The sequence below is a fragment of the Cryptomeria japonica genome, chromosome 2 (genome assembly GCF_030272615.1).
Source record: "Cryptomeria japonica chromosome 2, Sugi_1.0, whole genome shotgun sequence".
In the NCBI taxonomy this organism is placed as follows: Eukaryota; Viridiplantae; Streptophyta; class Pinopsida; order Cupressales; family Cupressaceae; genus Cryptomeria; species Cryptomeria japonica.
In genome coordinates, this window is record NC_081406.1 from 600,341,369 (window position 1) to 600,356,752 (window position 15,384).

The 15,384-nt window shown below is 35.4% G+C and overlaps 1 protein-coding gene across 1 annotated transcript; it reads right to left on the minus strand.

Moving 5' to 3' along the window:
* Window positions 1-14,285: 14,285 nt before the first annotated feature.
* On the minus strand, window positions 14,286-15,128 carry LOC131062976 (chitinase 2-like). The gene has a single exon (XM_057996720.2). The coding sequence runs from the start codon at window positions 15,126-15,128 to the stop codon at window positions 14,286-14,288; it is 843 nt and encodes a 280-aa protein (XP_057852703.2).
* Between the last annotated feature and the right edge of the window lie 256 nt (window positions 15,129-15,384).

Here is a 15,384-nt window from a genome sequence, read left to right on the forward strand (position 1 = left end):
GTTGTTGCATGTGGAATGAGTTTACTGTAGAGACTATTTAGAAAGTAAAGACTATAATGGAACTTGCACTGAAACACAGTTTTCTTAGGGATGATGCTAGTAATACTTTTCTCTTTTGCTTTGGATATGAATAATGCATCGTGAACTTCAATTAGTGCATTGTGAATTTCAATTAGTGCATGAAACAGCTCAATAAACTGGACCAGCCCAGCTGTAATAGTAGACATTGAACTGTAAAAAGAATATCAGCCAAGTCTAACAAACTCTATGCAAACAAATGAGGGTGGATTACTTCTACCAGAACTTCCATTGGGGATTGTTATATTCTTATGGCAACACATTTATGTTGTTTATAATATGATGTCAGTTAGGATGTTTGAAAGCGACCAGAGATGCAGATGGAACAAGGAGGTTTAGAGCACATTGTAGAGTCCTAGAATTTCAGGTACTTAAACTCATGTTCATGAACCTTGAAGTATTAAATATTTGGTTGTGACTAGATGTTATATAAGAGTTCATCATGGCCACACAGTCTTGCCTCTCCATCCATCATTACAAATGTGAAAATCCTTGCTTGAGTGTGTGTTCATTATAAAATTATGCTATGCTTACATGAAGCAATCTCCTTTGAAAGATGTGTTATGATGTATCTACGATATGTTTGGGTTTATGATTGATTCTCTTGTAAGAAAAATAAAGGAAAGGTAAGACCCTTTTAAGTTGTGCAAGCTTAAAACATTTGAAACTTGCTAGTGAACAGATTTTTGCCTTTCTTCAAATTAAATTGTTTTTAAACTTCGTCGCCTTTTTTGAAAGACAAAAGTTCGACTAAACAGTTGGGTAAGTGTGACACACACCACTTCCCTCTGAATTTTTGATAGGTACAACTCCCTCTATTAGTTATTCAGGGAATAATCTAATTAAATTAAACTGGTATGCTTTTAACCTGAAAGCACATAAGGCTGCCTACTTCATTCTTAGATGAGAGGCTAATGGTTCACAAATATTTCAGAGAAAACTATTCTTCAAAACGCTTCAACATGAAAAATGGAGGTAATCGAAACAAAGTTCAGAAACACCGATTCAACACTTCATAAAAACAGGTAAGAGAAATAAAATCTCTTTCCAAACACATATTTTTTAAAATCACATAGAAAGGAGCTCCAAAATAATAACAACATTTACCATCAAAAAGGTGATCACAATCGTTCAATTAGATTAATATTTGCAAAGAAATACCACTCCACGGATTCAAAACTCAAAAGTTTTCCTTCTCCAAGACGCATATGATCTTTATATATATATATATATATATTTCATGCAACAAAGACACAACAATACACGTATAAGTTCTTTCTAATTTCAGATTTCGAGAAACTAGTGACTTCCTTCCAACTAAAAACAGAACTTCTAAAAACAAAATCTAAGTAACTTATTCTAACCCATTCTCTATCTATCTTCCTCTAATTTATAGTCGCTTTAAAGAACAGAGGATGTCTCCCTTAAAACTCTAACTCTTCCGAAACAGTTATAAAAACCAACAGAGTATTTTAGGGACAGATGTCCCGAAGTCATTGCAAGATTATGAAAAACAAATAAAATAAAAAAACAGAGCATTATCATTATGCTACGCTTCTTCTCCATCGTCATTCTCTCCTCCACTTTTTCAGGCATCGTGGGCGGTTGCAAGCTCTTGAATTATAGACTGGCTAGGATTTTTCATGACATTGATCTTTGCTTTTGCGGCTTCTTTATCCCACCTGTGCTTCACCATTTTCTCGGCATGCTTAGGTAATGATCGTTACCGATAAATGTCATGGACTCAATTCAGGCGACTTGCGTTATATCTTCGGGAGTGAAATTGCCTTTGGCCTTAACTATCTCCATGTGCAGCCTAAAAACCTTTATTGCGTCCTGCGTGTTCAGTCCACAGATTCCCAGTTGCCAATTGTGGTTCGAATTAACCACTTTGTTGTCATTAACCGAGCTACACTGAAGGTCCTGAAGCTCATGAACAAAAGTCCTGGCATCAGAAATCACAGACTTGAATGTGAGTACCCACCACATTATAGTCTTCTTCAATACGAAGAGTTGACACTCATCAGTTACCAACTTGATTGAGTTTTCTGTCAAAAATTTTGTGGCTCGTACTCTTCTATCTTGGTGAGCATGGGTAAGACATTTTCCCATTTATGCTCTTCTTTTTCCCATGACACAATCTGATTCTGAATCTCTGCAATGAGGCTTTGCATTTCGTCGCATAACTTCATGGAGCTTGTGATATACTTTTCACCATCTCTAATCACTCCTTCAATCCATTTCTCCACAGCCCCCGCGATGCTTTTGGCTCGCTGAACTTGACCCATCAGCTTCTTGTTCTATGGCGTAGTAGGGTCAAAACTTTCTGAAGCATGTGATATAGGAAGTGCTCCAAAGCAGCTGATACTATCAATGAATTGAGCAAGAATTTTGATATGCCGCTTCAACTCTCTTTTCTCCTGCCCATCGTTTTCTGACCTAGTGAGCATCTTCTTAGGAGATACTTGGAAAAGGTGATTATCCAAATCCCTACTCATGTTCCCGAGCTCCACTTTGGTGATCTCAAAGTCCTCTACATTTACCTCCTTATTCTCATCTTTGGGCTTATAAGAAGCGATCTCGGCAACCCACTTCCCAGTCTCTTCATCAACATCCAATCTGGCAGTTGTTTTGAACTTCTTTTGTTTGGGACCCTTCTCCGTGTACTTAACCACCATGTCCTGAATTGGGATGGTTACGGGAATGAAACTCCATTTCTTGCTTACTGAAGTGGTTAGCCATTTAGGAGTTGCACTTGAACTAACTATTCCTCTGATCACCTTAGGTGGCGGCGTCATGGCTACGGTGACTGCATGAGAACCCATGGTGTTGACAATGTCGCTGTCAAGGTCCCCGACTTAGAAAATTTGAGCATCAAGAATTTTGTCTTTTGCCTCCGTGTCTTTGATCTGGTCCATTCTCTTCTGCACAGCACTCCGTGACCTGGTATATCGAGGAGCAGAAAAATCCAGAGCCAAATTGGGCTTGTGCTTGGTGTGAGATGGCTTCTTATCTTTACCTGCATGAACATGCATAGAAGTGGGGTTAGAAAAATGTTCTGGGGAACGTAGAGCAACCTCACTTTTTCTTGCAGGACCAATCTTGATGTCTATTTTCATTGCCCTTCTCTTGTTAACCCATTCTGCGGTTCTTTCCAAGACCCTCTTTGTTTTAAGTTGTATGTCATCCTCTTCTTCCACATCCCAATTAATGCAAGACGTTTCGGGTTCAGCTTGGTCTGGATATCCTGGTTCAAAGAGCTCTAGATAATCCTCTTGGATTCCACTTATATCAAGTTTCACCTATAGTGAAACTACCTGTTCCAAAACCATTCTCATGTTTGCTCTTTTGAACACTTCAAGCTCATCTTTGCAATCTTCCCAGAAGTCCTCCAGGTGTGGGATTGGAAGGTGCGGCATCAAACCAAGACTCCGTGAGAAACCTTTATTGTCAAAGCCCTTTCTTTCATGATACAGTGGAAAATTGAAGTTCTTCAAGTCGGCTCCAATGCTTAAAGCATCTGACATTGAACTGCAAGATAAAATACCTAATTGAATAGGAAAATGATCCTCCCATTTATCTCTAGGTTGAGCCTTCTTAATTACGGTAGCCAACTGCCTACAGATCGCAGCAAGAACAAAACAATCCGAACAAAAACGAGGAAGCCTGAAAGACTCTTCCTCAAAACCGCCTACTCTAATGTAATAAAAACGAGGAAACTGAACAAAGAAACTACCATATCGCTTCACTAATGCCTGTGCATCTTCAGACATCCTCTTGGTTTTCATGTTCTTCAACTCATAACACAAATCTCCCAGGAAAGCATTATGTACTCTCCTAAAATCTTGCAAAGCATTATCCTTTTGTAACATAGGGTAAAAGTCATACATAGAAACCTCTCCCTCAGCGAGCAGCCTAGGTATTCCCACTATCTCTTTAACACATGCCAAGCAATATATTAGATACGAGGACATAAAGAAATTTTGCTTGAACTTCTTCGCCATACTCAGTTGTTCCCTCATGGAGTCGGCAATCAACTCTGCCCAATCAAGATACTGCTTTCCTTCCAGCACCAGTTGTACATAGCAGTAAATCCAATCATCGAAACTGTAGGCCTCAGCTGAACCTCTAACTCGGTGTAGCAGTAACATGACATCATGGATGTGGGGAAGCATGTGATTCTTGTTGGGATACTTAGGTAATCTGGAGCCATCCCTCTGAGGAACCTTCAACCAATACTTTACAATATTATTCCGGTGTCCAGTTCTATCTGCATTGAACTTAGTGATTGATTGGGCGGGAGAAAAGTTTGAGAACTGATAATCAGGTAATTTGAAAACGGAGGAAATAACTTCCTTGTTAATTGCGAGGAGGGTTTCACCATTATCTCTCGTAATAGTTTCAGAAATAGGATCATACCTCACAATACACTCCCTAACTAGTTCTGGGCAAGGGACGACATGAGGAAAGGTTGCCACTTCTATGAGACCACTACTCAGAATTTCTAAACCAAATGAACTGTCAATTCCTTTAAACACCCTTTCCTTTAAAACTTCCAGATTTTCTCCTTTCAAGTCTGTATCACTGATTATGGGCTATGTGCATGCAAGACTGGAAATATTCCCGAAAAGGTGCAATGTGGACTTCATAATTCATAAACAACAACCCTTATTTTCCCCAGCAAATTTTATTACAAGAGAGGAAAAGTAGGTAAAATTCACTGGAGAGGATAGGAAACAAACTCACCTTCACAATTGATACCAATCAGACGACTACCAGCAAACAAACTTTCTATCCAAACACTCCGCAACAATGAAGAACAAGTTTTCAGAAATTAATCACTTCATACCTTATAGCAAAAGAAGTGATACGAACTTATTTAGTGCATTAATTCCAATTGTCAACTCAAATGTGTTGAGCGTTGGGATTGGACCTCACACGCGTGTATTGAATGCATGGCGGCGTTTTTGGAGTAACCGCCAATTCCCAAAAATGATTACTTGCCTTGAAAACTCAACCAGTTGATGTCACCCGAGATATGGTTCAATCTTCATCATACTTAGCAATAAATGCACCATCATGTCTTTTAGCCCACGAGACCCACCTGATTCGAACACGCATGAACAATTTGAACTGACTTCATGAGAGTTCAAGTAGTTCAAGGTGTACACTGTGCCAAGAAAATTCTCTTTGAAAAGATTAACTCTGTTAAGTGCCGCTGGTCTTTTGAACTTCGTTGAACATGTTGAACACCACTGAACTGTTTGAACTAGGATCAAAGGGTTCAAGGTCTGGAGAAAGAGGATATAACACATCATTCGCGACCATGAAAAAGAACCGTTGCAAAACACTTTGAGTGAACGTTAGCATGAAAACCTTTTAGACACCTTAGAACCTGCGGAACCTAAACGAACATTATGAACTCCCTTCAAAATGATTCAATGAGTTCATGGGGTTCAAACAGACCATTAAAACTTGGCGCTACGGATTAAGAGACAATTTACAAACGGATTTAGGATTGAACCAAGGAATTTCTAGAAAGATAAGGACTCAAATAAAATTTTGTAGGGCGATTTACTCTTGCTATGAAGGATGAATGACGAGATAACAAAACTACAACCATACAAAGTCATATAGAGTGTTTGTATGCATTTTAGAGTGATACAATCATTATTACTTATATCCTTCGTCCATATTTCTGTTGTGAATTCAAAGCCCTCTAGTAATCTCGACATAACCTTTTCTTCCACAACTGTCTTACCAACTTTGTTAAATATGCATCTCTTGGCCAACTCTCTCTCATATCCGAGTCTTTACCTTAGGTTGTTGTTGGTACTATCTAAAATGTCTCAACAGCTTCCTTTCTTCATTCCATCTGTTTGTTCAACCTCATGAATACTGATTGTCAATTCCCCGAGCCTTTCAATAGATCTCTTGGCTTATTTGTTTCTTTCATATGCCCTAGTCACATTGTTAAGTTTCTAATTGACAATCCATCTCACCTAGCATCAAATTATAATTCCATCCATTCTTCTCACATTATTTAAATCCTTAAAAGGATGCCAGCGTGATGCAAAAAAAAAGGAGCACATAGGACCACAAGATTCATCACTTGAAACAAGATCGTAGGAGATTTATTTGTCGAAGCATTCAAGCCCTAACTAGAGAAAGGGGCTGGAATATCACCTTCAAATATGCTACTAGTTGGGTTATCATTGACAAATCACAAAAGTTGACTTAGAAACCCTGAATATTATTGCCTCAATTTTGATGGAGTGACCAGGGGCAAAATAGGAGCAGGCATTGGATGTATTTTTTGTGATAAACGAGAAAACATGGTCCTGACCTATGATTAACATATAGGTTTAGAAACTAATAATTGTGTTGATACCATGGCAATTATTAAAGTGTTGTGGTTAAGTATTGAGCTTTGGTTCCCCCATCCATTGATTGGAATGAATTTTCTATTAATATATAAGAAGGTTAATTTTGTTCTATATAGAATTAGAAATTAGCTATTATCATCAATCAAATACCTCCCCTTCCCCATGACTTTGAGTGTTTGGAATTTCAACATGTTCCTTGTAGATTCAACAAAATCCCCAATAGTCTTGCCAATGATGTTGGGGATATCTGGGTATATCTGTCACACAACATGATGTCATTGCCTGGGTTTCTAAGAAATCGCTACCAACTAGGGACATATGGTTTTGATGGTATTAGCCAAATTATGTTTTTGCACTTCCACACAGATAGAAGGGGGTTTCATTCAGAAGATCATATTTTCTCTGAGCTCTATGTTCACCTTTCAATGTGGCTCCTAATTTATAATTCATGGACCCAATCTATTTTCCCCACCCCTAACCATCTCGTATGGAGCAATGTTTCTACTTCTCAATTTTCTACGTCAACAAACCCAACTTGCAGTTTCTTATTTCATAACACTTGCCTTTGTCTCCATTGCCCCACAACCTCTACTAACTAAATATTTTCTCATTTACTAGCACTTGCTTCTATCTCCACTCCCCACAATCTTGGCGACCCTTGATATTTTCTTGCCTAGACATTCCTTCCTGTCCTTGTCATGCTACTTCCTCACCGTCTCTTCTTTTGATGCCAAGTTTTTGAGTTTTCCCCTCTTTGAATTCTTTGTCCACATATTGAAAACACAAGTCAATGACTCCAAGTTTGCTAAGCTATGATCAAAATTGCTTTTACAATAATCCAAATTGGATTACTCTAGATCTTCTTGATCCTTTTATGTGCAATATTGATTATATTCTTAAAGGAACAATGTTTAGAATTTTACATTGTGTTTTCTACTTCCTCCCAATAAACAACAATCTTTATATTGCTAGACAAACATAAGAAGTTACTTGCAACACTTCATGCTCATCAAGTAAAACATTTCATATACCTATGTATATTTCTTTGTGAAGCATTGAATGGGTGAAGTCAAGACTTCTATCTAATGCATGGTTGAAGGTGATACGCATGTTCAATAAGGGCACAAAGCCCTATATTTCAAACTTGATATTTACTTGTTAGCACTCAAATTGATTGTTATTTGTAGACTTCCAATAGGTGACATGTGCCCTTGCTTGCATGAATGGGCATTTATCTCCTCCATGGGTTGATCATCTAAAACCTCAACAAAGAATCTTAATTCAAGCAACTATAGCATATTATAAAATTTTATATATGGCATCAAGCCTCTTATTTGCATATCTAGGGTTATGATAATGTTGGGTGGGAGGTTAATGAGTACTACAAAGATGAATAGTAGATCTTCTTTTCTCAAATTTGGTGTGAAGATTCCATGGCTCACATACCCTCAATCTTGTCTAAGTCACCCATAATTTTAAAAAGATAAAAATAAATATCAAGGCTCCTACCAACCAAGCATCCGAAGTATCTACTTCTATTTCTCATGATAACTTGCCTAAAAATTATAAAATTTTAAATTTGTGCATGACTCAATATGAGTCTTATAATATGCCTATATATTTGAGGCAACATGTCAAGAATGGAATAATGTTCGCAAAACTTGAGGCTCTTAACCAAGGCTATATAAGCCATTTAAACAATAAAGGTTACCACATATTTAAAGGTAGGATCCCTAGTAAGATCTATCATAGAAAATTGATGACCATTGCACCAAGTTTCTAGCAATATTTCAGTTCTCAAGGTCTAATCAAAATTGATTAAGAGGAGGATGCAAGCCAAACCCGTCCTAAACATACTATAAATTAGGATGCTACAATGAATCAACAACCTCACACACACTCTCTCAAGCCCAATCAAAATTGACTTTACACCCTTTCATTCCAAGATCCAAACCTACCACGTATTCACTATGGAGGATTTGTGTGGATGATCCACAAACTTCACCAACATATGAATAAGGCCCAACAGATTGATCAACCCTACCTTTCCTTCTCCCAATTGTCAACATTGTCCATCTCCTCCAAACCTACTAGCACTTCTCATTAGTCAAACTACGAACACTTATAAAAAACCGCGTTAAACCACATCTACCTTTATAGGTTCCTTTGTCTATCTATCATAATGTTGAAATAAAAATTGACATTGCTACAACATCAAGGGTCTCACATCTCTTTAGGGTAGAATATCTAGGCTTATTGAGGAGTTTAAAAAGAATGGCCTTAATGTACCCACTTTTACAGTTTATATTCTTCATATGGTCTCCACAATGAGATATGGGTACTATGTAAACTAATTGTAACAACTTTCAATAACTTTATTGAAGAGGTTTTTAATAGGGGTCTTAAAGTATTATGATGATGCCTTGTATGTGTAATGTTGGATATTACATGCCCTTTCAATTTCCATGTTATGTTTTAGGCTTGTTTTAGTGTTTGTATCACCTATTGTGTTTTAAGGTTCATTTGACCTTGCCTTAGCCTTTTCCCACCTCGGTGCCAACTTATGTGCTTTGTGTTTTTCTATGTTTCCCTCTTTTTGTGTTAACCAATGCCACTTTTGCATTTATCTAGTGTTGTGCTAACATGCCAAGTTTTTAGATGGGTTGTTGTACTTGGATGTCAATACAATTCATTAGTGTCCATTGACTTTTTAGTTGTATAACAACTCTTTTCTTCCAATTTGGCCACCTTTGTCTTGATGGCCAAGCTTTGTGATTGACCTCAAATGAATCTCAATAGCCTGCTTGAGCCTCATGTCTCTTCATCTTCCTTTTTGAGTCTCATTTTGTGTCCAATAGCTTTGTTGACATTTTTCTTGTAAGCTCTTGTGTCCAAGCTTCTATTGGATTACTACCAATATTCTTGATCAACATTAAAATACATATTGAATACTCTATTGTCTAGTGTGGTTTTCTTACCATTCTTGGATTCTTGATCCCTGTGGTGTTTTCATGTCTAGTGTGGTTTTCTATCATTCTTGCATTCTTGATGATATCTACCTTATTTTGATTTCCACTCATGGTGTGAGTTAATGACGTTCACACCTTGCCATTTTTTTTCCATTCTGTAATAGCATTGTGAACTCTTTTGTGTTGATGTCACTTGTTGGGTTCCTTACTTCCATTTGAGATTCACACACTAGTCTATCAATTCTTGTACACTCAAGGGTAATATTTGTAGCATTTCATTTTGGTGTTCTTAGTCTAGATAAACTTAGACTAGAGAGCACACACATTCTTTTCTTCATATTAATAACTACATGTGGAAACTGAAATGTAAATAGGGCTTGACCATTCACAACAAGCTACCAAGTAGTCCAAACCTTCCTTGTTCAAGTTACAAGTTTTTGAAGCATACAAACAAAACTATTTGGTCACACTCTTCCCTTCTTTCCATTTTCCTTAATTTAGTTCTCAAAAGTTCAGCTTCATTTCTTTTGTCATTTATATATCATCTAGTATCCCCTAGCTTGTTGATTTTGTTCCTACCACATAGGATAGTTCTTGAATATATAATTAAGTTTTGCAATTTTTTGGAATGACAAGTAACTTGGACTACATTGCCTAAGTTTGAAGGTAACACCTTGCATAGGTGTCCATGTGCCATTTCTTGGATATCAAGCTTCATCTTTTAGTAGTAGGTTCTCTTTCTATCATTTCTAGTTTTAATGTTAGTTTGTCAATTTTTGCATTCTAGTTTTTTGTAATTTATCAATTTTCATAAGCCCAATTTTCTCTTTCTTCTCACACAATTTAAGTAGGACAAAATTTATCTAGAAAAGATTTATTTAATTTTCTATTATAGCAATAATGGATTCAATTTTTAATTAAAAAATACAAATAGGTTTTTATGTCATTCAAATCTTGTTTTGAAAATATAGTGGGATTGGTTGTAAAACTTTAATATACTTACGTAAACAAAACATTTTTTTCTCTCCACATTGTGGGTGAACCTGACACTCATTTTTTAGTTCTATATGTTGTGGTATTCTTTGTTCTCATATTTTATGTTTTTTACAACCTAGTCCCTCTAAAAGATAACATTGTAAAGTTTTTAAAAATATTCCAAAATTTATTCTTCCTAGTGCACTACTATAACTTCTCTTTCACTCTTAAGTTGTCTTTTCTAATTTTCCATTTGATCCAACTATTACATCCCTTCCAACTCTACCTACATCTTCCTCTACATTTTTTTACAATACATAGAGACAAATCAATCATGATGCCCCTCTTCAAATGACAGTTGAGGCACAAGTTAGCTGGTTGGATATCCATCTAGCAAACTTCTAGTCTCAATTCACTAGCGATGAGAATACATAGTGCATTATGAGTCCCATTTTGTATGTCGTGAGAATGATGTTAGGTCATCATCTTGAAGGTTAAGTATTTTTGCATGGGCTAATCATCAATAGTGACTCATCTCTTGAACAACAACAAGATTAACATTTAAATATTATACACAACCAAAAATTTGTCATTGCTAACACCAAACATTCACATGGCAAATATGATGAATATGACTACTTCCACAATTCAATTTGGTAATGTAGGCACTTACTATTATAAATTGGTGTGATTTCTTACTACTTAATATAGGTTTGTTTCCCAATCCTAAACTTTGCTTTAACCTTGAAACATACTCTTCATATCCCCTCATCTCCTAGTCCCTAGCTATACTTGATATTCCTACGACTACTATTATCACTACCACTTCCATTATGCACCTTCACATGACTAATAAAAAACACTACAAAATATGGGTGATTTGCAATAGTAACTTGCTTCATAATCCACTTCATTATAGCCACTTACTACACAATACTATTGTCCTAGTGCATTATTGCCTGAGATTATTGCTACACATCTCTCCACTAAATTTGAGGTCTCATATTTTGAAAAGTATAATGACAAAGGAGACATGTAAACACGTCTTTTTATTTACCACATGTGTAGTGATTTGATTTTTCAAGAGTTGTTAGCAACACTATTTGCATGATCTTTGAAGGACATTGCATTAGACTAGTTTTACTCTTGTATCATATCATTCTATTTTATCTTTTGATTAATTTGTAAATAGATTCTTATAGCACTTTCATGCAAACATTGGCTTGGTGGCAATATGAAAATAACGAATTTTATTTTCCATTATCAATAATTATTTTTCTCAAATGTCATATGTTATACTAGACTTCGATACATAGAGATTTTTTCTAAGAAAGTTTTAAATTATCATTAAGGACACTATTCTTCTAATGCAATATTTAGATATGGATACACATTTAGCTTATTCAAAGATATCTTTAGCTTTAGTTTTACACAATATCTTTGAATAAGCTAAATATATTGGCTAAAGCTAATGATATTTGAAGCTATTCTCTAAAGCTTTAAAAGCTAAAGATATCTAAGAATAGACAAAAAAATAGATATCTGTAGTTTTAGATAGTATCTTTGAATAAGCTAAATATATCTAAGAATAAACAAATAATAGATATATCTTGTACCACAAAGACATCATTGAACCATCTTCTACTTGCTTTAGGGTTTAAATAGGTAGCTACATCTCCCATGCTCCCACAATTATTACTTTTGAGGTGAGTGGAGTAGAATGAAGGGGTAAACCGAATGCTACAACTTCAATGCCATCAAATCTAATTACAAAATATGTTTCATACCTTGTAGGATTACTAAACGCACATCATCTTTAAATCAACTCTCATTTATATTAAATTTTATGTTGCATATAATTACATTAAAAATTTGAAGCTCTATTACAAAAATATTCACTTTGTAGGTCTAGAATTCACCAATACATTCCACTCAACATCCCTAATTCCAAATATATTATAATAAACAATAGACAACCTCATAGATGTCAAAGATAGATAGAAAAACAAAAATTAGCTTCACCAACATTGTAATCCAAAACTATATAGGGTTCCAATTTGAATTTCAATAGAAATATTATTGAAGCCACACTTTTCAATCTATTTAGTATTTTTTAAAAGCTATAATATTTTTTTCCAGTATTTAAATACGAGTATATTTATAAGATTCATATTAAATTAGTTTTTTTTTTTTTGGGTCATGTGGGTATTCTAAAAAATATTCATATTAATGAACTTAACTTATTTTTCCATATTTTTAGTGAGCTAAAGTTAGTTGAATGGGAATTATTTTAATCAATATTTATTTGGTCTTATTTTAATTCATATTTTTGGTGGATTGGATCATTTAATATTAAATAATATTCAATTTTTTAAAGAGGGGCATTGATTTTTTATGAAGTTATAATTGCCAATATGACAATGTTAGTGTGATGCTATTTTTGAATGCAAGAAATGAGTGGGAGTGTTAATGAAAATTTCAAATTTACTTTTCCCTCCAAAAGAGGGGTTAGAAACTAAAATTTAACTAACTTTGTTGTTATCATTTTTCCAAATTTATACGAGTAGTTATAGGTGTTGTAATGACTTTAATTAAATTCATTTTTATTGTAAAATTAAAAAAATTAAATGTTATGAGTTGAGTTTCATATTTGATCAATAAGAGATGACAAGGATGTGTTGGCAGATGATCTCATTCGGTACAAGGATAGAATTGGTCTAGATCTTGAATCTAAAATGAAACAAAATATTTGGTACCTATCATGCTTGGGCCAATTTAGATCCTACAAAATTTATCAGTCTAAACAAGAGAGATTCTAATGGAGGAGGATATTTTAAGACACTATGGGATACATCATCTTCCATCAAAATGAGGTAAGACATGTCTCTCTAGTAAATTTGTTGTAGCCATTATTGATTCGTCATCAAGATTGGAAAAATATGGTCAAAGATGACATTGTAAGTATTTTAAGGGTACTTGAGAAAGATATCATTTATGTTGTTGAGAGTTTGGCACATTTCTTTAATATTTATCCTATTAAGGACAAGTTCTTTTTCAACAAAATTATCAAATCATGCGATTTCTACAAGGATGTTGTGCACATAAAAGATAGCATAGCTTGTAGTGTTATTTGACAAAAGTTGTCTCACTTGATAGGTACGCGATTCAGATTACATGGACAATTTTGTTTGATTCATGACATTGACATTGAGAAACTTGAGTATGTGAATTTACATAGAATTCTATATCATCTATCAGATATAGGATCTAGGTTCTATGCGCAACATAGAATGATTCATCACATTTACACAAAAAATGGGATCTTCAAATTTATATGATTGGTGGATTGCTTTACAATTATGTTGGCATGACGAGTGATTTTGGCAAGGGAGGATCTATCATGTCCCATTATAATTGATAATATGAATTAATGGACTTTGCTCTTTTTCGGTATTTCAGTGAGCTAAAATTAGATTTTACAGAATTAAAATGAATATGTTGTACATTAAAAAACAGATCACTTTATATCATAGATTATAAAAAAATCCATTTCTATTTCTATTTCCATTCCACATTCCACATTACATGATTATTAATACATTTTAAACTGTACCAAACAGGCTGATAATTGAATGAAACATTCTTAAAAAGGCTTAAACAGTTAGATTATTTTTCAAAGGAATCAAAGCAAGGCCAAAATGATAACCAACCATAAAATTATCAACTCAATAGTAAGAACCAACTTTGACAGCCATTATTCTCAGAGCTGAGAGCTTCATGTGGCCACAGAAGCAACAAAAACAACAAACAGCTCAAAATGCAGAAAAATAGAACTCATGAAAAAAACATAACAACAATAGAGTGATCCTAACAAAACCTAAACTATCATAGAGCTGTTGATTCCCAGCAAGAAATCCTGAGAACGACTCTCATAGTAATAAGAATTATTATTACCAGGCTTGGCAGAAGCATCAGCGCTGAATATCATGATACCATTGACAGTAAAATTCTTCTGAATGAGACCCAGTGCAGTGAAAAAGCCTTCACCTTGGATTCCTCTGCCATCAACTTCATAACTGGGGAGCAACTTAGCAGGATCAAACTGGGAAGCCCTCATGACAAAATCATTAACAAATTTGACAGGGGCGATCACTTTGTCAGTATAAAACTGATGGTTAACGTAGTCAATAAACGACCCATATTTCTGAAAAAGCTCAATGTAGGGACCCACTGTTTTATAATAAGGTGCAATGGTAGCGGTGTTTATGACACCTGAATTCTTGAGGCGCTTTATGAGTTCCCCAATGCAGTAAGCAAAAGTGTTGTTTTTTCCAACGGGGAAATTCTCATAGTCGATGTCGATGCCATCAAGGTGATTATCTTTGATGAGTTGAGACAAGGAATTGAAGGCATTGTCGACCCATTTATTGGGGTCCTTAGGATTATACCAAGCAATGACTTTATCTTTGCCTTGGTTTGTGTAGACGCTCCACCCGGCCAGACTGGCCATGGCCTTCACTTTGGGGTGGCGCTCTTGGACGCCCTGGAGGGCTTGTGGGGTCAGAGTGGACGTCCAATAGGGAAGGAACACGCCGTCGTTGTAGTTTCCTTCGGTGTCGGCATCGATGGCGAAGCCGTATATGAAGTAGAAGTCGAGACCGTCACGTATCGGCACGTCATCCATGTTTATTGGGATCCCTGTCGCGCCAATGTATTCCATAAATACCTTCGCTTCTGTGGAGTCTCACAACAAATGATATGTTAGTATGTGTATATTTTTTTGTAAAAGATGTTGAGAGATATCAAGTTTCAAGATATTTAACATTCATAAATCTATGAAAGTATCTTCAATATCATGCTATCACATTGTTGAGAGGTATCGAGTTTCAAGATATTTAACATTCATAAATCTATGAAAGTAGCTTCAATATCATGCTATCACATTGTTTTGATTAAATTAAGTGGGGAAGGGCTCC

Excerpts from the sequence above, each read along its gene's own strand:
- LOC131062976 (XM_057996720.2), bottom strand. The coding sequence starts at position 15,128 with ATGGAATACATTGGCGCGACAGGGATCCCAATAAACATGGATGACGTG.